General features: G+C 43.1%; 1 protein-coding gene across 5 annotated transcripts; it reads left to right on the top strand.

Annotated features, from left to right (window-relative positions):
* The first annotated feature begins 23 nt into the window (after positions 1-23).
* Positions 24-16169, top strand: LOC137355993 (kelch repeat and BTB domain-containing protein 11). 5 transcript variants are annotated; one of them, XR_010970987.1, is made up of 3 exons: positions 2759-3015; positions 5263-8289; positions 16076-16151. XR_010970987.1 is itself a non-coding variant. In XM_068021704.1 (2 exons), exon 2 carries the CDS (start codon positions 5580-5582, stop codon positions 8133-8135), a length of 2556 nt encoding a protein of 851 aa, XP_067877805.1. In that variant the 5' UTR covers positions 24-113; positions 5263-5579; the 3' UTR covers positions 8136-16169. The 5 variants fall into 5 exon arrangements, 4 of the variants coding, with proteins under 4 accessions (XP_067877805.1, XP_067877812.1, XP_067877798.1 ...); XM_068021704.1 differs by lacking the exon at positions 2759-3015 and adding an exon at positions 24-113 and having other exon boundaries at positions 5263-16169; XM_068021711.1 differs by lacking the exon at positions 2759-3015 and adding an exon at positions 640-708 and having other exon boundaries at positions 5263-16169.
* Positions 16170-23237: the final 7068 nt, after the last annotated feature.

The raw sequence follows: 23237 nt of genomic DNA, 5'->3' as shown, positions 1-23237 counted from the left end.
AAGATTATTGAAGAAGTAGCTAAGAATGACTGCATCCATCCAAGAGAATATTGCTGTTTTCACCAAACCATCCATTTAAAGCTCCAAGAAAACAGTGACGCAAGATGCTATTGGTAAAAGATTGATCGAGATTTTCGACTATTAATCAATACATATATACATCAGGCACCTTTACATTTAGTTCCAGAAGGTATTCAGTCAGCAGAGGCGAAGCAGTGGGCGACACTGATCCAGCTTCTTTTATTGGCGTGGATGGACTGAGTCAAACCTATTATTTAACAACATTTGCCAGAATAATGCCAAGCACTGTACAAAAGATGTAAGGGAGGGGAGGCAGGAGTAGAGCTGAGAACCGTGTAATTTGGGTTAACTAATGAATAAACCCTGGAATAGTAATAGTTGGATCCGTGAGTGAGACTTTTCATGCATTTGGGAACCACAGCCGACGCCACATTGGCCAAGGAAGCTGCTGATGTTGTAACTCAGGATTAAAGCTCACTCCATTCGGTATCACGGCTCTTCTGCTCAGCCTTACATTAACGCTCTCGTCTATTTTGCTCACCGGCTCTGCAGTCATTTCTGATCAAAACCATTCGCATGTATTTCTGAAGGCTTTCAGTGTTTTTTGTAAAAAAAAAAGCTCTACAGGTCTAGACTGGCAGGTTCCTTTGCTGGCTTGATTAATGGCAATTTGCATTTGAGCTCTCAGTAAGTGGTCTGATTTTCTTTCATTCCTTTTCTTGTGTATAGCAGTCTGCTAGAATTGAATTAGGAGAACCGCAGACGGGAATAGCTTCCAAGTATTTGAATGCACCATATCTGTTTACGCTAGTGGCGGGCAGTCATTACAACCCGGCTTTTAATACAAAATCCTGTTTTCATGAAAATGCATTTATGTGTGAACGATATTTTTTTTTTAATTCAAAGGCCTGACAATGCGCCTGTATATGTGCAGTTTCAAACAGGGGTTTCTGTTATATGACCACTGTAGTATTTGAAAAGGAAGAGTATGTGTAAAATACTGTTTAAAACCTTACGTGGCAGAATGATTTTTCTTTAAAATGGCTGAATAAATCTAGAGATCAAATAGAGCTATTTTAAATAACAGCCACAGCAGGAACATTTCAGGTCCTTTTCCGTTGTATACGGACTCGATAATTTGGTCCTGAAACCTTTGGAAATTGAGCTCGATCTTATTCTTTCATACACACGCAAAATGACAACTCCAGTCTGGCCATTAAATGTACTATTTCCGGAAACAAAAAAAACCCACAGGATCGTTTCATGCAGAGGATGCACTCAATCCTTACAGGGCTGCAATCTTCACAAACCCTTATTAATCCACATGCCTGATCGCTTCCGATGTGCACTGCATGCGCCTGTTTCCTTCCTGAGGGACGAGGGGAGAGCACAGGACAGCACTGTGCGAAACTGCAACAGACCGAACCGGCCACCCACTGGAGCAAGCCACAGACTCAACGACTGCTGCAAATAAACCCCAACATTTTGCACATTCTTTAAATTGTAAAGAATTGAATCTCCTGTACATGATTTGTGTTTCAAGTGTTGCTATAATCTCTATCCTTTCCAGAGAGAGAAACACAAACGTTACGAGTTAATTCAAACAATGCAGGCTGAGCGAAGACAACTGTTTGATGGAAATGATGTGTGGCGAAATTCATTAGGCATTTGGGAACCGTGTGTATTTGTTTTGAGGCTAAGTTGATTCGAATCGTTTTTAAATTGCAACTGGACAATGTGCTATTGCAGCCACCGCCTGGTGTTTTACGGATTACAGTACAATACTACTACCGCACTCAGTGCAATATGGCTGATCAGATGGTTTAGATTTAGTCACATTTATTTGTATAGGTCGCGCGCGAGTGTAACTCCCACGCCCCCTTTCTGCCTTGCAAACCTTTAGCTTCCCCCTGTCTTGAAGCAGAGTGCAGCAACAGGCTTTCTCAACCCTGGGTTGGGATGTATCTGTAGCTTGCTTGTCTGTTTCCATATCAGACTGTCTCGTCAGCCTAGAATCAACCTTCAGTTTCCCCTGAACTGTACTTCACACCATTCAGATGTCGCTCCCCTCCCTCTTGACGGAGTTTTTTTTAACCACGCACAATGTGTCTTTTGATAATTGTATGATGTTCAATCCCTCACGTCTTTCATTTTAAGCGCGTAGTGGTCAACCTAGGAACATTCAATTCAGTGGATATAAAAATTTCAAACAGGATCCCAGTTTGGATGTAATGCACTACACAGTCCATCGCTTTGCTAAAGGAGGTGCGGTTTGTCTTATTTTCTTAATATTGTCCATCAGAGACAAATATAAAAGCTCTTGACGGAATAAACCGTCTGTGGCTAGAAAAAAATTCAATAATTTCTATTTTTACAAAAGTTGCCTACGGACCCTTCCGTTTGTATTCGGCTCAGGATTGCCATTTTATTTCCTTTGTTCACTCCCTACTGCCAACATGCACCTCACTTACGAACAAGTAATGTAATGTTGCAGTTTATACTATAATCACGAAGGATCTGAGTTTCTCTTAATATTGATATTAACAGCGTCAAGTTTATTGTCCTCCTCTGAAAAGCGGCGTTGCCTTGGTGCTAACCAGCCTTTAATTCTAGGGTCTGAGCTTGGCAACAATGGAGCAGTTACAGCGATTACTGAGATCATCTGGAATTTATCCAACTAAACTAGTTCCAGCAAAGGCCCATAAAAAGACACAGAAACCCCAGGAGGTCTGGCATCATTACAGAAATAAAGTGGAACAGCCAGGGGAGCCCAGATTCCCTCAGCACCTCCAGCAGAAGGGCTGAGCCAGTCAATGTGAGAGTACGGAAACTGTTCTCCAACTCTTGAGCCACAAGCAAAAACTGTTCTCCAGTAGGGCAGAACTGAAGTGTTCCGCGGATAGCGTTGATAGTGATTTCTTGAGCAACTCGACTGTTCTTTTTAGAAGGGCCCTCCGCTACTGACCTGGAATCCACGTTACGTCTAATATGCATGTAGGTTCATCTTTTGCAGCATCATTATTGAACTTGAAAATGTTCGTTAACTGAGAGAACATGGAAGGCGTGTGCTGTTTACGTGGCTTGGCATGAAGCCTTGACTGATTTTTAAAATTCAGCTTGTTCAGAGATGTAATGAAACAGGCATGAGGTATAAACTGAGTGGCACTATTAGCAATGGTCGACTCGTTTGTAATGACAGCAAGCTGTCTAATACGAAGGAAGATTCACACCTGAAGTTATGATGCAAAAATAAATTATTTACGTTTTAATATTGACAAAGGTGCGGCGTCTTCCTCAAAATCTACTCGCGAATCTTCCGTGGCGTTGCTCGTTTTTCGCGAAGAATACTATTTTATGAAGTCACGACATGTATCGTGTATTATAGGCAAGGCAACACTGATGTTATCGGTGACTTGAATGTGACGTGGTTTGTCCCTTTAAAGCCACAATGTCCAAAACGTTTTTTAAAAAATAGACACATTCTGAGATTGTGTAGACACGGTTGTATAATTGGTCCTCTATCGTTTATAAATCACCTACTCCTCCAAAATGGAAAGTTATTTTGAAGAGCAGCAGGGGAGTTATCCCTGCTGCCCTGGCCAAAATTTATCTCTCAATCAGCATCACAAAAATAGATTATCTGGTTACTATCACATTGCTGTTTGTGGGAGTTCACTGTGCATAATCTGGCTGCCGCATTTCTTATATTATAACAACGACTACACTTCAACAGTAAAAACAGAAAGTGCTGGAAATACTCAGCAGGTCAGGCAGCATCTGTGGAGAGAGAAACGGAGCTAATGTTTCAGGTCTGTGACCTTTCACCAGAACTGGCAAAGATGATAAAATAATTAGGTTTTAAGCAAGTAGGTGGGGCGGTTGGTGGGGAAGAGAACAAATGGGAAGGTGTGTGATAGGGCAGAGGGCAGGAGAGCTTAAATAACAAAGCTGTCATGGGACAAAGAGTGTGTTGCTGCTTGTGGTGAAAGACAAAGCACCACAGCCTCACAGCTCCAGCGACCCGGGTTCAATTCTGGGTACTGCCTGTGTGGAGTTTGCAAGTTCTCCCTGTGATCGTGTGGGTTTTCGCCGGGTGCTCTGGTTTCCTCCCACAGACAAAGACTTGCAGGTTGATAGGTAAATTGGCCATTATAAATTGCCCCTAGTATAGGTAGGGGAATTGAGGGAAGGTGGGGATGGGGTAGGAATGTTGGATTAAGGGGTGGTTGATGGTCGGCACAGACTCCGTGGGCCGAAGGGCCTGTTTCAGTGCTGTATCTCTAAATAAATAAAGCATTAGACCAAAGAGACTGTTAATGGCAGAGTAATGAGCAGCTCTGTCCACATGAAAAACACTTCAAAAGTACTTCATTAGCTGTAAAGCGATTTGAAACATCCGCTGTTTGTCAACAGCACTACATAAATGCAAGTTTTTTTAAACAGTTAAAGTTGTGGGTGAACCCGGTTTTCTGCTGATTGCTGAATGCAGCCAGCGACTTTATTGCAAATTTCAGAGCAGACATCATTTAACCAATTATGATGCAGACCTAAGATAATCTTGTATGTATTTGAGACGTGTATAACACACCCTACTTACCTTTCACAGCCTGAGAAGGAACGCCCGCTCATGTTTAAAGATAACACTAAGAAAACAAGAGCCTAGAGAAAGTTGATGCCAAAACAATAAATATTGTTTCGTAACCTTTCAAAAGGGGCGCTGTCTTCATAAAAAAATGTTCTTTGCAAGTATTTGTTTGAGGAGTCAGAATGGTCTGCCATTTTCACTCCGTTTGACCTTAAGATTCTTCTTTGGCCTCCTTATCTCGAGAGACAATGGATAAGCGCCTGGAGGTGGTCACCTTAAGATTGGTGACTTGATTATGCCTCATGAACTTGGATGTTTGTAAACAAAGTAAAACTGTCAAATACTGTCAAAAACCCTCATTAATATGTCGTGGTTATTATACTGGGCATCATAAAGCTGAATTTCAAGGCAATTTTCTACTGCAGGAAAAAATTGATCTGGTCAGTTTGACGAATTTGAATTCAACCAACCAGATCAGCTGGTCATCACTTCAGATCTGCTTCTCACTTCAAATATCGCAAAATTTTCAGGAGGTTGCCTTTGGTCATATATTTTCCCAACTACAATATATTTAACATTCGTATTGTAATAAAAATGATCCTTTTCTTTTGCTATGTGGACCAGCTAATTGATAAGTTATTTTCTTTTCTGTACAGAGAGATGCGTACGAGATCGAATACAACAGGGAAGCTTGGTCTTACAAGAGATCTTTTCGACCTAATTCAACAGAAGTGCACGACCTTGGAACCCAGGGTGTAACCACCTCAGCTTCCCCGAGTTACTTCTGTGCAGCGTCCAGCCATCACAAAGCATTGCTGCTAAATGTGCAATATCTTTGCAAACCCCGATCAGTCAGAGTGTGAAGGAACACTTGTCTGAATGAGGTGCCTGTTTCAGGTACTTGTTGGGAGTTATGCCAATGACAGCGCGGACCGTTGCACTGTAAGCCGGCGGATGCAATCTTATCTAATCGATGGATCAGCCTGGTCGGGATCTATTTATTGTCACTGGTGCTTCCTCTTTGCAAAGGAACGAGAACTTGAATCTTGAGTCTCTACTAATAGGCATTCCCGGGAGTCCTTTCCCAGGACACAGTAACAATGGGATAAAAATAGAAAACCACAGGGAGAAGCAAACTCTCACAAGGGATCGTGTTGAACACGATAAAACACAAAACGTCGGTGGAACAGCGGTTTGTTTGCAAAATGCGTCACCGGTTTCATTTGAGCAACAAAGTGGCCAGAGTTCGTGTTTGGCAAAAAATGATTTACAGAAGAAACTTTACACAGGGAGGTTACCACCGAAGGAGCTGGCAGGACGCGAAGTCAGCCTCAGCCCTGCTGAGGGGAACCTGTGTAGGCAAACTTCAGGGTGTGCGACCACCAGCAGAGAGGAGGGTGAAGAATGCAATAATAATGTTGACGTTGGAATCGAAGGTGCTGACAATATGATTGCAGACACACCCCTCCTTCCCCAGGGGAGAACACAAACTACAGAAATAACCATTGAAAACGGGGTACTGCGGAGCACCTCAGCTGTGGGCAATGCACCAGGTGAAGGGAATTCGGGGCTGCAGAGGAGTGGACGGCGCGGCCAAAGCCTGGGAGCCGGGGCAGGAATGGACACACCTGGGTGGGCGGGGGACAGCCTGAAGGGTGGCGGCTTGCCGGCTCTGGAAGCCGGTGCGAGCAGCCTGAGCGGCGGGGGAGAGCAGCAGCTTGGCGCCCGGGACTGCCCGGGGGATCGCAGCCCCGGCGACTGGGAGCAGGGCGGCAGCTCGCCCTGCAGCTTCGGCTCGTCCCTGTGCTTCTCGGCCCCGGCCAGCGACGAGAAGGAGCCGGCCTCGGGTTCGGCGGAGAGGGTGGTCCAGAGCCAGCGGCAGATCAACAGTAGCAGCAGCCTGGAGGAGGAGGAGGAGGAGCAGCAGCAGCAGCAGCAGCGCCGGCTCCAGGCGCCCCTCACCTACTGGAGCCTGGAGGCTGGAAGCGGGCCAGCCAGAGCGGCCAGCGGCGGAAGGCAGGGGCTGGACGGCGGCCTGGCCCAGCCCCCGGAGCCCGATGTGGTGATCGAGGTGTCGGGCCGGAGGATCCGAGCTCACAAGGCGGTGCTGGCCGAGCGCAGCGACTTCTTCCGCGCCCGCCTGTCGCGCCAGTTCCTCAGCCTCCGGGGCCTGAACTACGAGGCGTTGCGGCTGCTGCTCGACTACGCGTACGGCGCCGGCATGGCGGCGCGGGCCGACAACGCGGCCGAGCTGATCGCCGGCGCCCAGTTCCTGCAGATGCCGTGCGCCGTGCTGTCGGCCGTCGAGTCGCTCAAGGGCCAGCTGGAGCTGGCCAACTGCCTGGAGCTGCTGGGCCTGGCCAAGCGGCAGCGGCTGGCCGAGCTGCGGGAGGCCGCCTACAAGTTCATGAGCGACAACTACCTGCAGGTGCTGCGGGAGCCCGCCGTCTACGGGCGGCTGAGCGGCGCCGAGCGGGAGCTGATCCTGCGGAGGAGGACGGCGCCGCCGCCGCCGGCCGAGGCCCCGGGCCAGGCCGGGGAGCGCTGCCTGGTGCTGGCCGACATCAACGACGTGTACGAGCGGCCGGCGGGGGGAGCGGGCAGCCGGCCGCTCAGCCGGGAGAGCAGCCGGCCGCAGAGCCCCGAGGGCGGCTCGCCGGACGCCGAGCCCGCCCGCTGGCTCTACCGCCGCGACGCGGCCGCCGGCGAGTGGAGGCCGCTGAGCCGCATCCCCGAGCCGGCCGCCGAGACCCGGGGCGGCGGCCTGTGCACCCTCTACAACTACCTGTTCGTGGCCGGCGGCATCCGCGGCTGCGGCGCCCGGGCCCGCCTGTCGGACCGGGTCTTCAGCTACAACCCGGCGACGGGCGGCTGGGCCGAGGTGCGGCCCATGAGGCAGGCCCGCTCGCAGCTCAAGCTGGTGGCGCTGGACGGGCAGCTGTACGCCATCGGCGGCGAGTGCCTCTTCACCGTGGAGCGCTACGACCCGCGGGCCGACCGCTGGAGCCCGGCCGCCCCGCTACCCCGGGGGGGCTTCGCCGTGGCCCACCAGGCCACCGCCTGCGCCGGCTACATCTACGTGTCGGGCGGCTCGCTCTTCTACCGGCTGCTGCGCTACGACCCGCGCCGGGACGAGTGGCAGGAGTGCCCGTGCAGCAGCAGCCGCCGCCGCTCGGCCGACATGGTGGCGCTGGGCCAGTTCATCTACCGCTTCGACCTGGACCGGGAGAGCCGCGCCATCACCCTCTCCAAGTACAACACGGTGGCCAGGGTGTGGACCGAGTGCGGCTCGCTGCTGCCCCCGGCCTCCCCGTCGCCGCCTCAGCCCTTCCGCTGCGCCCTCATGGGCCGGGACATCTACTGTGTCAACCGGGCCTGCACCCTGCGCTTCGCCCTGGCCGAGGAGGACGAGCAGGCCGGGCCTTTCGAAAGCCAGGAGCTCAAGCCGTGTGTGGAGGGCAAAGGGCTGCTTTTCCCCATCGTCCTCACCCTCCCCGACAGGAACCCGCCTCTCCACAAGGTGCCCTGAGACAACCGGCAGCAGGAAACCTCACTGCATCCTTCTCCTCTTCGACTGGCATTGTGCAAACACAAAGAGCTGCAGCTGGATTTTCAAATCATTCCAAGTACCCGCGACCAAGACACCACCTTTGTTATTTACTTCTTAAATGAATCAGGATTTTGTAAGTACAGTAAAACCCAACAGTTCTTGTCCGCGTCTGGAAAAAGGATGTGGGGTGGACAGCACTTTTGTAAGGACTGCATTTCCGCTGCCATCTCTGAGTTGGTGTGAAGCAGTTTTGGGCACACGCCCATGCCAAGGTGGAAGTCTAACTCCGGAAACTACTGCGTGCACTGACGATTTGTTGTGGGGTGTGGTGGTCTTAATGACTGGGCGATAGTGTAAAGCAGGCCAATATTGAATCAGCCGCCAGCTATGCATCTCCTGGTTTTCATTGACTTCAATGGAAATTAAAATAGGGACAGATGCACAACGGGCAGCTGGCTCGATCGCTGCTGTTTTTATAGTGTCACCCAAAGTCAAAATTACCTCCCAAGGTGCAAAATGCCTTGTTGACAGTTATGGCACCTTGGATATAGAGCAGGTCAGTTAGTACTTGTTTAGTGATGGGGGAAGTCAAGTGTTCACACTGTGGATTTCCTCTGGAATTTTCCCGCAGTAATCGGCAGAAACCAGAAGTTATGGAGGCCAATTGGGATAACCCTCCCAAAGAAATTTCTTTTGTTGGTGTCTGCACTACAAATGCTAACCTGACTTTTTTCTCAGATACTAACGGACCTGCTCTGTATTGCCAGCATTTTCTATTAAGTATATTTGAGAAGTTATGGGCTCCATGGAATTTGCAGTAAAAATGGCTAAACAGGTTGAAGTATTAAAATATGAACTTGAGATGTTGATTAAAACTTGTGAATTTGGGATTGTTAGCATGTGAACATCAATACCAGTTGGAGTTTGTGTGTTGCATTTCTTGACGTTTTTCTAATGCCTGAATAGATAAGTATGACTTAGTGTCACATTTTTACTGGCTTGTTACTGCTTTTTTGCTGACTACTTTATCTCTGTGATAGTGTTTATTACCGCTTGATAAAACTGACCAGGATGATGTGACAATACTTACTGCACTGTGGATGTTGTCACATTAATGATACAGAGCGCATTGTCATTAACCAAAGTACAGAATTATATAAAAACTATCTAAACATAGTGGGTAGTGAAAGTTAAATCTATACTGTGAGGATTGAACTGAAAGTAACATTCAAGGAACATTCTCTGTGATATAAATATAAGTTGTAAATTACTCAGATTGTGCTAAGCACAAATGTAATGGATATACAAATAATTTAACACCATTCAAGTTTACATTTAATGGTTTATATTTCACCTGAATCGTTTGAGATTATTGCCTTGTAATCACTCCCAAATGTAAGCCACGACAAAAGCAAAATGAGTTTGAGCAAATTTTCACATGGGCAATTTGACATGATGTAAGAATAGCTGTTGTGTAGTGCTGTCATCCAGTAGCGATCATAGTTTTGTTCTCATTACACAGCCCCTGAAATTATACTGGAAAACTAGTATTCAAGTGTTTAGTATGCTTGTATGGAATCCCTCTCTCCATTCTTTTTGCTGAGACGTTGCGATTCGTTAATTCCTCTGTTAAAATGGTGTTCAAAGGAAATGCAGAGGAGAGGGTTAACTTTGTACACTAGTATCCCATGGTGTCATTTCAGGGACAGAGAGAATGGCAAATGTTTGGCACTGATTAAAATACAGTAATCTAACTGATTCAGCTTGGGTATAAACCATGAAAACAAAACTTGGATAGTGTAATGTTATCAGTTGAATCCTTACCTACCAAGTTTGGAGTAGAGCCTAAAGTTTCACTGCCCAGTATTTGTTCATATTTACACTCTTATGTGAGTTTATTATTTAAGTTTTTGTGCCAGCACACAGTTTCATTGCTAACAGAAATTACCAGCGCTCGCTGTGCCATCAATGTATAACAATATTCGCACACAAAGGCTAACTTGATATCATCTCTCCCATTTTCTTGAGGGATAAGCTGTGGATAATTATAGTGTAGATTCTACATGGGGTATGCATTCCATGCAAATTGCCATTATTCTAGTGCAGTAGTTTTACCCCCATCAGGTTATTAATGCATAGAATCCACTTGGTTGCAACTGCTTGGGAAAACCTTGCAAATTGCAATGAAACAGGAATTTTTATTAAGTCCAGGTTGATCTTGCGCATAATAATCATTATCTGGCTAAATTTTGTACATCGTATTATAAGAATGCATTTGGGTATAACATCTTAAAAATGAAAAAACTGCTGACATCTCATGAGATTTTTATGCAGCAAAGAATTCTGTAGTTTTTATTTTTGGAGACCAGGAATCAAAAAATTCTGCCCTTTCCCTTCCAGTGCTTACAATTTATCAATTGACCTGCTAATTCAATGCAGAACCTCTGTAACTTTGGGAATTTACAGCTCTGGCACATCTAAATTTGCATCCTCGGTTTCCATGTCTTTCAAAGAAGATGTTGGACCAGAATTTGGTGGAGTAGGGCATTTTACCACATGCCCCCGTTTGTTAAGTTTTTTTTCCTCAACCTTCAGCTGGAAAAATGTTTGCACTGCAGCTTGTTGGAAGTGTGAGCTGATAACGGCGCGGTCAGGGCATCTGGGATCTTGGTGAACGAATGGACCATTGATATATCTGAGATGTAAGGACGTAGAAACAAACAGAGGTGGAGAAAGAAATGGGTGAATTAGAGTTAAATCAAGTACAGAAAGAGAAATAGAGAGGAAAAGATCGGATTAAGAGAGAGAAAAGAGAGACAGAAAGGAAAAAAAAAATTAGAAACCTCCAAGAGCTACTTACTACCTGCAGTAATGAGAAGCCACAGTTTCAATTGTTTGCTTTTTGGGCCAGAGAGGTTGAGTGGCATTGCAGGGGCATCTTGTCACTAAAAAGGTCTTCATTATTTAGTACCAACCCTAACTCTCTGTGGCAAATTTAATTTATTTTAACAGCACAAATTCAGCAATTTCTTGACACAGAGCTTTTGATGACGAGTTCCTGTTTTCACGAGACTAAAGGCAAAGTGAAGGAAATTACTCACCAATTTGTGGTGATTCGCAACTCATGGTGTATCTCTTCCACCACCACAACCTGCTTCATTGTTTACATACTAACAATGGCATATGTATTAAACTTGCTGTTATTTTCCCAGCAAATTCTGGGACATGATTTCTACACCAGTCATCCCTCTGGCTGAATTATTTCACAAGGTGATTAGCTTTAGCTTTCAAAAGGCAGCCATAAAGTGAGATTTTTGGAGATTTTTCTGAGATTAAACCACCTAAGCAGTGCTTCATCAGCATCAGCTGCATTACTCTCATGGTTCTGTTTACTATCCCTTTCCCCAGTCCTTGAAGACTCTAGAAACTGAAGATTCAGAAATGTCATTCTTCTATGTGACTACCTTTTCAATCCTCAATTCCTTCAAACTTCAAAACATCCATTAGCTTGCACCTTTGTTGAGGCATCTGCAACTTCGACTTTCATTCCAAAGCTAATAGATGGAAACCAGGTCACGTTGGTCCTTGGGCACATTGACTTCCAATGAACTTCATTAGATTGAGGGTTCAAAAGGTGACAAATCTCATTAAAGTGGGACTTATGCATACCATACTTGCATATAGGTGGGAATTTTTAGGAATAAAATTAACTTTTCACAATTATAAATATGTTGGAAAAAATGGCACTTTTATCTGTATTTAAACGAAAATTTTAATTAATTGAGTTGTAAATCAGCATGAAAATCTTAAGGCAACCCCATAGTCAGGGCCTGCACTGACTGACTGCATTGAAGCCAACTAATGGCAAAGTTGCCTCACATTGCTTGAGCTTGTCACCATATTGAGTATAATTCCAGTCTGATGTAAAGTGGGGTTCAGAAATTTCTCTGGCAGTCCGTTGGGTCTCCTGGCTACTCATAAAATTACTGTTTTTTTTTCTAAAATTTTGAGAAAATGGGCACTCCTGCTCTGCCTCATCCCCATCCTGAAGCCTTCTCTATGGCTGTTTGCTTACATATTTGGCAGAACTGTCCCTTTGTGGGAAAAGTGCAGTTCATGGTCCTTGGGTGTCGCCGGTTATACTTTGCAGCCCACATTTACCAGCACTAGACTGCCACTACAATAAAACTGTAGCCTAAAAAAAAATGTCGCTGTTCTAGATCTTGATGTGAAATAATCTCTCATCAATAAACGTGAACCTACTCAAAGCCTTAGAAAACACTGATTTTTTTAAAAACTGATTTTACTGGGATGAATAACCATTGAAATAGTTGCCAAACTATATAGTCTGATCAGGGTTATACTGAGCTTGTCTCCAGGATAACAGTCATTAAGTTTTTACTAGCCTAGAATGATTGCAGTATGAACTGAGCTTTTGAGAACACAGTATCTGTTCCAGGGTTTTAAAAGTTAGTTGCATTTTTCCATGCTAGTTTAGTCAAATGTGCTGATCATTTGGTTGGAAAGATAGGTTTCTGTTACAGTGTTTTATATGAATGTGTGCCATGTGTAAACCCATTTTTTTACAAACCGGTTTATGATTTTATGTAAAGGAAATCTCTCTCCCCTCCCCAACCGCCACACTGGAAAATCTTAATAGAATTTCTTTAACAACAATTGACTAGTTCTGTATTGGCAAAATCAAGACTTCATCCATAAAATCAGCTCTGGTGACTAAACAGACCAGACAGATGCTTATGTAAATTGTAAAAGACACAGCCTAATCTCCTGGCAAATGCTCAAAATATTACTATTGTTCACAATATCCTCTTTATATTGATAGTTCTGTTAGTTAACAGAGCCATGAGAACAATTGATGCTATGTTTTACAGATGTTAGCAACTTTAGATTATTAGACAGGCTTTTGCTCGTGTAAAGCCTTTTTAAAATACTATTTCTTGCTTTTATAGGTTCCTGTCACCATGTGACCAAGAGAATAGGCAGCTAACCTGATTCTAGTGGTCCATGAGTGCTGTTGAGATGGGCACCAGAAGGTGACCAGGATAACGTGGGAGGAAGTATTCTGACTTTTTCTCCCTCCATCTTTATAGCAAAACACTTACTCCTCCCCAGTACCCAAACATCTCAAAATAGCATGACTAACACCAGGGATTTAGCATGCATGGGGGATCCTGAGCTTTAATCTTTTCTGCCTTTCACTGTCCATGGGGGAAATACTAAAATGCTATGCTAGCATCTAAAGGTAGTTACAGAAATTTGAAACGTGTTTAGGAATTCACCGGATCAAAATATTTTAAGGCTTATTTGCCCCTTTACTTAATTTTGATTGTTGAAGAGTTGCTCAACATTTGTTACTGTTCCATCCTACATACAACAATATTAAGTGATTTCTCCACCGTCAACAACAATAACCTACACTTTTGTAGCACTCTTTAATGTAATAGAACTTCCCAATGCTTCACAGAGGCAAAATGCACAGAAAATAGGGCAGTAGTGAGACCAGGATTAGAGTTGGTGACTGAAGGCATGGTCAAAGATTTTGATGAGGTTTTCTCAGGATGAGTGATAACAAAGTGGACAGATTTAGGAGAGTGTCCAAGGGTGTGAAACAAAAGCTGTTGAAGGCTCCACTGCTGAAGTAGAATAAAGGGAGGGTATTCTTTCATGAACATTACACTATGGTTGAAGCATTGTTCAAGTTTAGTCAAATATCATGTTCATGATAATACAAGCTATCATAATGTAACTTCAGAGGCCCAGTGGCATGATTAACTGCAGTCTAACAACCATCTATTTCAAAGGAACACTTCTTGTTTTCTTTGGGGTTTGCTATTGGTTTACAGTGGCTTCTTGTTATAGTTCTTTAGATCCAGTTATGAAATCTGCTTTGCTGAAATATTTTCTTTACAAACCAAACATGGTGACAAATTTATAGCGTAGAATCTTCTAAAGTAGAAACTTAAATTGAACATTTTATACTGGTCAAAATTCATATTTTCTATTCTAAATGTTTTCATATTTTCAGAATTAAATGAGGGAAATAACAAACTATATTGTTCTACCACTTTAAATCCCATAATGTCCCAAACTATTTGCTCCTGACATTATTGCAACATTTTATTTTGATCAATCTATCACCACACGATTAATATTTTCCAAAGTCATAATATCTTGACAATATGTTCCATTAATGTATTCTTGGTTTGGGTCATTGTATTGCCAAACAGATACAAACAGCTTGTGCCGCTTTTTCTTTACAGTACAGTGTCCATTGTTACACACTGTAGAACTTTAAGCAAAATCAGTGGCCAGGAGTGTCACTCGCGTGCATGTGAGATTGATAGAAATAAATTGAATATTCTTTTTGTCAAGAGTAGTGACTTAAATAGAAAATTTATTGCTGCTAAATTGTAGCATCCAAAAGCAACACACTTATAATCCAAGTTATTCCTTATTTAAACCCAAACAGTGTTATCAACCAGAATTCTGCCCTTATGTGCTGATGTTGAAGTACAGAATTAACCTTTTAGTTCTTGAACCACAGCTGTTGGAGTATGAGTTAGGGCTGTAAAATGTCTGTTACACCAGTACGATCGCACCAAGTCTGGTGGTACTCCCCAGCAACTACCAGGGTCAAATTTACATGGTATCCGTTCTCATTGTAATTGTCTGCTTTTTGTTATGCCACATATATTCTTTTTCAAAAAAGGCCTTACCAACACCCGTTTTACCTCACTTATTTGGTGCAGATGTACCTACTTTGGTTATAAATGGTCTGATTCAAAGGAAAGCTTTTGTCTGGTCCACTGTATTGTCTATGCAGATTCTGTTGCATTCCAGCTTGTTTATCTTGTTCTCATACTTAAAGTTACCTGCTCCATTCTGTGTCATGAGCAGGTAGTGTTTCTAACTGAACCACTTGAATAATCAATGTAAGCGAGCTATTGATCCAAATAAATTAACAGCTAACTGGCATTGCCCTAATTCGACAGAGAAGCTAATTTTGGTTCGACGCAGCATGGACATGATGGGCCAAATGACTGGTTACAGCACAGTAGGCATTCTGTGACTCCAAATCCAAGCTAATCTTTGTGAGCCTGTGTAAATGGGAAGGATGCACTTTGCTATAGTCAGTAGGTGAGACCCTGATCAAAGCTTATGTCTTCTATAGGGCAGTAAATACATGGCAGTGCAATACAAGGCATAATTCAGTTAACTATTTGGATAATTATTCACACTGTATTAAGTGAGCTGAATGAAATCCTTCCCAGTTTTTGAGATTTCATTGATACTGGCACCTCCAAACCTTGGTCTGTTTGTTGGATATCGCAGTCTTAAGTTGGTAAGCATTGCAATGCCAAGATATTGTGGTGGTGTCATGGCAATCAGAGTGTGTCCACAAGAAGATGAAGGGCCATAGTTAAAGCTAACAGTAGTAGTTACTTGGGCAGAACATTCTTTATGGACAAAAATTTGCTTTTTGCAGCAGGTAGGAGGAGCTTAACCAAAATATGACATCTTGCAAGTCGATCACTTGCTCCCCTTTCCTTGCATCCAGATTACAGAAGATCACATTTACACTGTGATCTGCAGACCATCAGCTGCTTGGGACTGGAGTATTGCCTCTCCAGTTTGATGTGGTCTGTCATGTGGTTGCTCATGCGAAACCTTCATGCATCGCAGCAAAGCACTTTGTTGTTGACGCCAAAGGTGGTATGTGGATGCACTCTGACTGACATTGTGAATAACCAGTAATGTTCAGGCAGTTCGTGAATATCTGAGATTGAATTATTCCCTCACTCTCTATCCATCACTTCTTGTTCTCATAATGCATAGTTTGTTTCTTTTTACTGCTGTGTTGGAGATGTTTTGAGCATGGTCGAATTGATGTGTTACAGAAAAGATAAAAATGATACAGTGGTATCACGAGTGGAAGGCACAGCATCACAGGAACAATACTACAGTAATGCCAGATTACAGAAAAATGTACAGCACTGCGCATGTGTATTTTGTGGATGTTATACATACAAGTTGTTGAACGATAAAATTGATAAAACTCTGCCAAGTGGTGCGCAGAGTCTGTGTATAATAATAATGGAATCCAAACAGTTGTGGGGGATAGTTACTATATTTGTGACTCAGTGATACCAGCCCATATATTGTATGTGGAAATACAACATGTTTGCCTATTGCACTGTCGGTGCAGCCAATGCATGCGATGCCACGTGATTCAAGTGTCACTCTCCTAAGGCCCCAGCATGAAAATAGGCGAATGCAAGACGTTAGCAGTGAATGTTCATGTTGTTTCATTAATTGCATTGTGGGGTGTGGTTCTGGCCACACGTCTTAAAAACAACTCTTGAAATATTTTCGGACTTTTTTAAATGTCAGATTGGAAACATTTTATAATATTTTTGATGATCAAACTTATTCATTATCTGTGATAAAGCCACTTGAACTGCAAGAGGAAGATGATCTTGTGAAGATAGAAACTTTAAAAGCCTCCTTTATGATTAATGGTGCAGCCAGAACGATTATTGTTAAGCACTGGATTGACGGATTAGTTGGACAAAAGAAATTTCCCGATTCATCTCGCCTCAATTTTCCAAGTACTTGGCTCTTCTGAACTAAGCCAGCACTATTCAGATCGCTGTCTGGTAAAGGCATTAGCCTGTGGAGAATATGATTAACAACTGACTTTTTTTCAGTCGAGGATTATTGGTGATAATCATTCCTTGATTTATGTGCACAGCACATTTTAATGCAGAATTCTCTTCTCAATGTTCCCCACCAAAAGTGTAAAATCGTTAAATAAGGGAAAGTCGATCCATGATGTGTATTGAGCACAATTGCAGATGTTTACACTGGTAACTCAAACTGTTGCTATTGTTTCCGTTCATATATAAAGGACTGTGCGGCACTTTGATAGACTGTGCTTGAGTCACTTCTAAATCCATGACATGATGGGAGTTGCTGACTTTACCACCTTGTGAGAAGAGCGAATGTTAAAAAGGCTTAATATGCACTGTGCAGCTAAAAGCATTTCCTTAATTGTTTATTGTATTTATTAACATTTCATTTATGGACATTGTAAAGTTTCAGTGAAAATGTAAAACTTTACTACGGACCAATGCAATCTTAACAGCAGTGATGTTGTAATAAAGAGCTTCAATGCTTGTGGCAATTTTTCGACATGTATTCAAGTTTAACTAGATGTGAGATTCACACAATTAATGAGCCTACAATTCTCTCTTTCCCTTCCATTACCTATGACTGCATGTATTACTAGACTCAATTTCCTGTTCAGAATTACATGTCACCACAGTCATTATGTTTTATACAGTGGCATCAGTAAGAAAGTTACTTTCAAAAATATGAACAAAATAGCAGAATTAACTTAAAGCAGAGTGGGACAGGAAGGGACAGAGAGATTAACAGGGAGCCAAGACTAATTTGTTCTTCTTGATAGGCCATTAAGCTAGGTCCTGGATTCTAAAATACAAAACCAACAGAATATCCCATGGACAAAATGTCATTTTCTCACCAAAGCTAGTGACAAAATTTGATAAACACAATTACAAATAAAGGGTGCCTTTAAGTTCTTCCAATGAAGAGATTTACCTATGTCTACATCTCAGTCTAGCACTGTTGATTCCAATTCAGCTCAGACAAAATAATTATTAACAAAAAGCTTTCGTGCAAAAAGTTGAATGGTTGTTACTGCATGTATTATTCAGTTACAAACTGTTTAGTCACTATCTCTAAGATTGAACTCCAGATTAACCAATTTATGCCCAAGCCATATCTCTTGTCTGTTAGCAAAGATGCACTTATAATGTGATGTAATTATATGGTACAGACAACTTTAAAATGACATTGACCATTCAGGATATTTGCCCTCGAACTGAATAGTTAATGATGCACATTGCAGTTATTGATCTTTGACATACTTGTAATACATGTTCTTTAATCCAATTTGCAGCAAAAAAAAAATCAGTTAATGACTTTCTAACATGGTAATTGAACCAATTTTTTTTTACTACGTCTTCCCCAACAGTTTTTAAAATTGGAAATGCAGCATAGGTTTTGTTATGGAATCGTAGCCAGTTCATCATAGGTTAAGGTTTATTAAAGCTATCCATTACATTGTATTTACTAACTATTGTATGTGGTTAGCAGCATCCTGTTTGTTGCCAATATCATTCAGCCCCATTACACTGCGTTCTTGCATTCATGAGGAACTTAACAGTGTTAACTTCTGGAGATTCCTTGGATTTTCTTGCCTGTTTTCCCCTCAGTACAAGTTCTGGAACAATGGGATTCCAAATTTATAGCAACAGAATTGCAACATTTATATAGAAGTAAAAGTCCAGCAACTTTTGACATGTCACTGAGCTTGTGTCCCAGGTGAAAGTAATATGTGCCAGAGTGTAGAAATTGAAACATTCCCTAAGTGACTTTTGCCAATTTGAAATGAGTTTACATAACACAAACCTTTAAACTTGTGTTTTGAAATAACCTAGCTGCTTGATTATTTTAAAACACAAGGTTAAAGGCTTAAAGCAGGGGTATCCAACATTTTCGCATAGGAGGCCACATTACAATTGTTGCCTTAACATAGGGGGCTGGTGAGACAATTTCGAAAAGATAAAGGCATTAAAAATCTATCTTGCTATTAAAACAACGAAGGTGCATTTTTGTGAAGAAGCTTTAAATGAGGAGACTAATTTCTTGACTTACATTCTGGTTACTTTGTTGGACACTGATTTAGTGAGATACCTGGCATTTTTTTGCTTGCACAAGTAGTCAATGTTTGCCTGCATACTTATAGCAATGTGGAGTATTCTGGATAGCTGTCCATCTGTCAGGAGTGATCTTGATCGCTCTCTTGTCTCACTTCGCTCTCTTGTCTCACTTCTCTCTCTCTCTCTCTCTCTCTCTCTCCCCTCCCCTCCCTCTCTGTGTTCCCCCTCTTTTTGCCCCTGCCCCCTCTTCTCCCTCTCTCTGTGCCCCCTCTTTCCCCCTCTCTTTCTCTGACAGTTGCTGAGAGTAGGAACTCTCCCCAGAGCAGCTTTGTGGTTGGTCCGTTTTTTAAATAATCGTAGCCGTCAGTTTCACAGTTGACAGGTGCTTAGAGCAGAGACAGTGCTTCCGAACTTTGGACTAGTTCGTGGTTTTCACCGGGCTTTTAAAAAATTGTCAACACCCGCTGGAAAACGACAAACTTGTCCGAGGTTCAGAAGAGCTGTCTCTGCTCTAAGCACCTGGCAGCTGTGATTTTATTTTAAAGTCGGATTGATCTGGAAGAAGAAGCCAAGGGAAATTTCTCATCCCTGAAATCACCAGTCACAGACCACTAAATTTTTACCACGGCCCCTGGTGTCCATGTACGGACATGTTGCCGACCCCGTTACAACAGTGACTAACATCAAAAGTACTTGTGTAGGAAACATGACAACTAATTTGTTTGAAGTAAGGCCTCACAAACAGCAAAGTGATAAATGATCAGATAATCTGGTGCAGTGATGTTTGATGAGGGACAAATATTGGCCAGGATAGGGGGAGAGCTCTCTGCCCTTCTTTAAAATAGTGGCATAGAATTTTATACAGTTTTACAGAAATGAAGGAGTTTCAGGTCAACTGCCAGGCAGACGTGAAGCAGTTATTTCCCAAAAAGGTGGGGTGTAACTTACCATCCCAATCCCACCAATGGCGCACCTCTGGCTGGAGCATCACCTGATTCAGGTGGTAGGCCCTAATATGCAAATTGTGGTGCTGTGAAGGACCCTGATTGCTCAGTTTATGTCAGCAGCCCTGCTAAAGTGGAGTTCAGAAGGATGTTTTGATTTATTTTTGTGGGACCAAGAGGAGCAGAAGTGCTCCTTTGGACTATGCAAAAACAACATGAGCTTCTGCCGGACTGGATCCCTTCCCTCTGAAGAACTGACAACCTCCCAATCCAATACTTGCCTTTTTCCAGGACAGGAAAACAACAAGGCCATCTGATATTGCTGCAGCTCAAGAGTTGATCAGCTGCTCCCAAGCCACTCATTTTCTACTGGTTACCCACTGGCCTCAAGATAGACAGAGTCAGGCCTCCTGTTAGCACTGCCAAGAGGCCACCTGAAAACCACATAGACAGAAAATCTACCTCAAACTTTCTTTAACATTGGTCAAATAAAAGTAAAGGAAATGGCTGCATAAAAACTTAGTTTACTCCAGGAAGTGATGCAAAGGAACCTTTTGGAAGAAGTCCCCTGCCGTTTCTGAACTTGTAGCAACTTTATTTAGTTTAACACAGAAAGAGCTGTGATAATTTGTGACCTGCGAGTCACCCTCACTCTTAACTGTAGTACTCCCAGTTTTTTTCTTCACCGCAAAACTTTCAAGGACAGTTCAAAACAGCAAATGGTGCCTGAAGAGGCCTTTAAAGAGAAACCATCTTCCTCAAAAATGTTTGGCGGGCACATCATTTAAGGTGCTTGGCAAAAGAAGCACTGGTGACATGAGAAAAACTTTTTACTCAGCGAGTGGTTAGGATCTGTGATGCACTGCCTGAGAGTGTGGTGGAGGCAGATACAATTGTGGCTTTCAAAAGGGAATTGGATAATTACCTGCGAAGAAAACATTTGCAGAGCTACGGGGAAAAGGTGGGGAACGGGACTAGGTGAGTGTTACGACCGGGTGAGGAAGGGGTCTCAGGTTTCTCTTGCCCCTTTCCTGGTTTGGCCGTAACCGGGTTTATCTTTTAAAACACGGTGTGTTTAGCTTACCACCTCAGTGAGTCTTTGCTCACTGCTCTCTAATTGTAATTACAAATGAACCAATCAGACAGGTTTTCTTAGGGTTAAACAAGAAAGATGTCAGTTTATTAGCCTTATCTCTCTAACTCAGTTAAAACTACTAAAATGCACGATACAACCACGCCAGCATGCATAGCTAATAAACATGCACACAAATAGATACAGAGGGGAAGAAAGAATTGGGAGGGAGGCGGGGGCATGTTGAAGTAAAGTGGGCAATAAATGGAATTCAGTTACTGTCTTTTATCTTTGATTTTAAAGTCCTTGGTTGAAGTTGAGGTCTTGGAGTTCTCTGGTACCAGAAGGCCAAAGATATGCTTTGTCTGTAGTCTTGAAGCATAGAAACTGCCACCATGGTTTTCCTGGGACTTTGCTGGAGAGAGAGACAGAGAGAGAAGTCTTCTCCTTGGCGTTTAAGTTTGCAGTCTGAAACCTTCCTGTGAGGCATAATTCAAACAGTCCCCAGTCTGGCCAGCAGGTAAGTCAAATGACCCTCTCTTTGTTTGAAATAGCAACTTCTTGGAGGGTTGCTGGACTTCAGAGTCTTCCAGACACGCGGTGGTGGGGTGGAGTTTTGTCTCTTACATAGTCAATGGCTCTCAATGTCTTTTGATCATCAGTATGACAAAACCCATCTTGCTAATTGAATCAGGGAGCATTCCCATTGTCTCTCTATTAAACTGTCTGTCAGAATGCAAATGTGCAACCATGTTTTCAGCTGTCCAGCTCTGTAATCCTTTTAAACAAGTTATGTGCAATGTCCAGTAAAAAAAAAGGTTCAAGTAGGTTTCCATATGATGAAATTAATATGTTTCCATTTGGCAGGTGTGGTTTCCGTCACAGTGAGTTAAACCTGCAGAGAACCAGTACAGAGATGACATGCTGAATGGCCTCCTTCTGTGCTGTAATCATTCTATGATTCTATAATGATGGGGTAGAATCTCTAAGAGTTGGGGGGAAAGGGGATGGGTCCCCCCCTCCCCACTCCCCTATTTCCTGGAATGACTTCGTTGGACATCCTCCAGAGATGGCGTAAATGTGAATTTGTTCAGGGTTTCCATTGATCTTCACGGCAGGAGATGGGGATAAATCTCACCCACCACCCCTCAACCCTGTCTCAGAAATTTCTGGCAGACATAAATGCTATTGAAGCAAGTCATTGAATCAATTCCTGTTTGAGTAGCATGGTGATGAAAATAATGCACAGCTTTCCAGACTCATTTCCATCTCTCACCAAACAAAAGAGAACTTCCAAACATTTTTTCCACAAAGACCCTAGAATAAACAGGAATCTTTTCCCCAAAAGGTTCAGAAGAGGCTTGGAGGCAGATACCTTCAATTGGTAAATTCATTATCCAATCCAAGATGGGATTATTCTCCTTTGAGCAGAGAATATGAAGGGAGATTTCATAGAAATATTCAAAATTATGAAGTGTTTTGATAGAGTGATTAAGGAGCAACAATTTTCACTGGCAAAAGTGTCGGTAACCAGAGGGCACAGATTTAACATAATGGGCAAAAGAATCAGTGCGGAGGCTGAGTTTTTTTGTACAGCATGTAATGATCTGGATTGCACTGCCTGAAAGGGTGGCAAAAGCAGATTTGATAACTTTTGAAAGGGAATTTGAAAAAAATTGCTGAGCTATGGGAAAAGAGCAGGGGGATGGGAATAACTCTTCCAAAGAGCCTGGCACAGGAATGATGGTTCAAATGGCCTCCTGTATGATTCAATGTGGAACTGATCTAAACAGACTAGGAAGATCCCAGATATAAAAACAAGAAATGCTCAGCAGGTCTGACAGCATCTGTGCAGAGAGAAGCAGAGTTAACGTTTCAGGTCAGAGACCCTTCTTCAGAACTAGCAGATATTAGAAATGTAAAAGGTTGATCCCTAGGAAGATTCCAGGCTTGACTTGTGCCATGGGTACCCAGTACCACAGCCCAGCTGAGTGTTCCCACTGCTGTTTGAAATCTTGTGATCCCTGTTGGAAAGTACATGGAGGTGGACACTGCAGATGGGGCTCGGTTGTGATATCCCCTGCTGTCACTCTGACATTCATTGTCTCAGCTAATATGAAGAGTAGTATTGCAACATGAGTCAGTGCCATCAGGAGAAAAAAGGCAGAAACCTGCCTTCCACACTGCACTCCACTCAACATCAATAACAACAACTTTTATTTATATAGTGCCTTTAACATAAAATGACCCAAGGCACTTTACCGGAGCATTATAAAATAAAGTATATCACCATGCCACA

The sequence above is a fragment of the Heterodontus francisci genome, chromosome 3 (genome assembly GCF_036365525.1).
Source record: "Heterodontus francisci isolate sHetFra1 chromosome 3, sHetFra1.hap1, whole genome shotgun sequence".
In the NCBI taxonomy this organism is placed as follows: Eukaryota; Metazoa; Chordata; class Chondrichthyes; order Heterodontiformes; family Heterodontidae; genus Heterodontus; species Heterodontus francisci.
This window is presented reverse-complemented; position numbering and strand designations above follow the sequence as displayed.

Coding starts and splice junctions, on each gene's coding strand:
- LOC137355993 (XM_068021704.1), top strand. CDS start 5,580: ATGGATCAGCCTGGTCGGGATCTATTTATTGTCACTGGTGCTTCCTCT.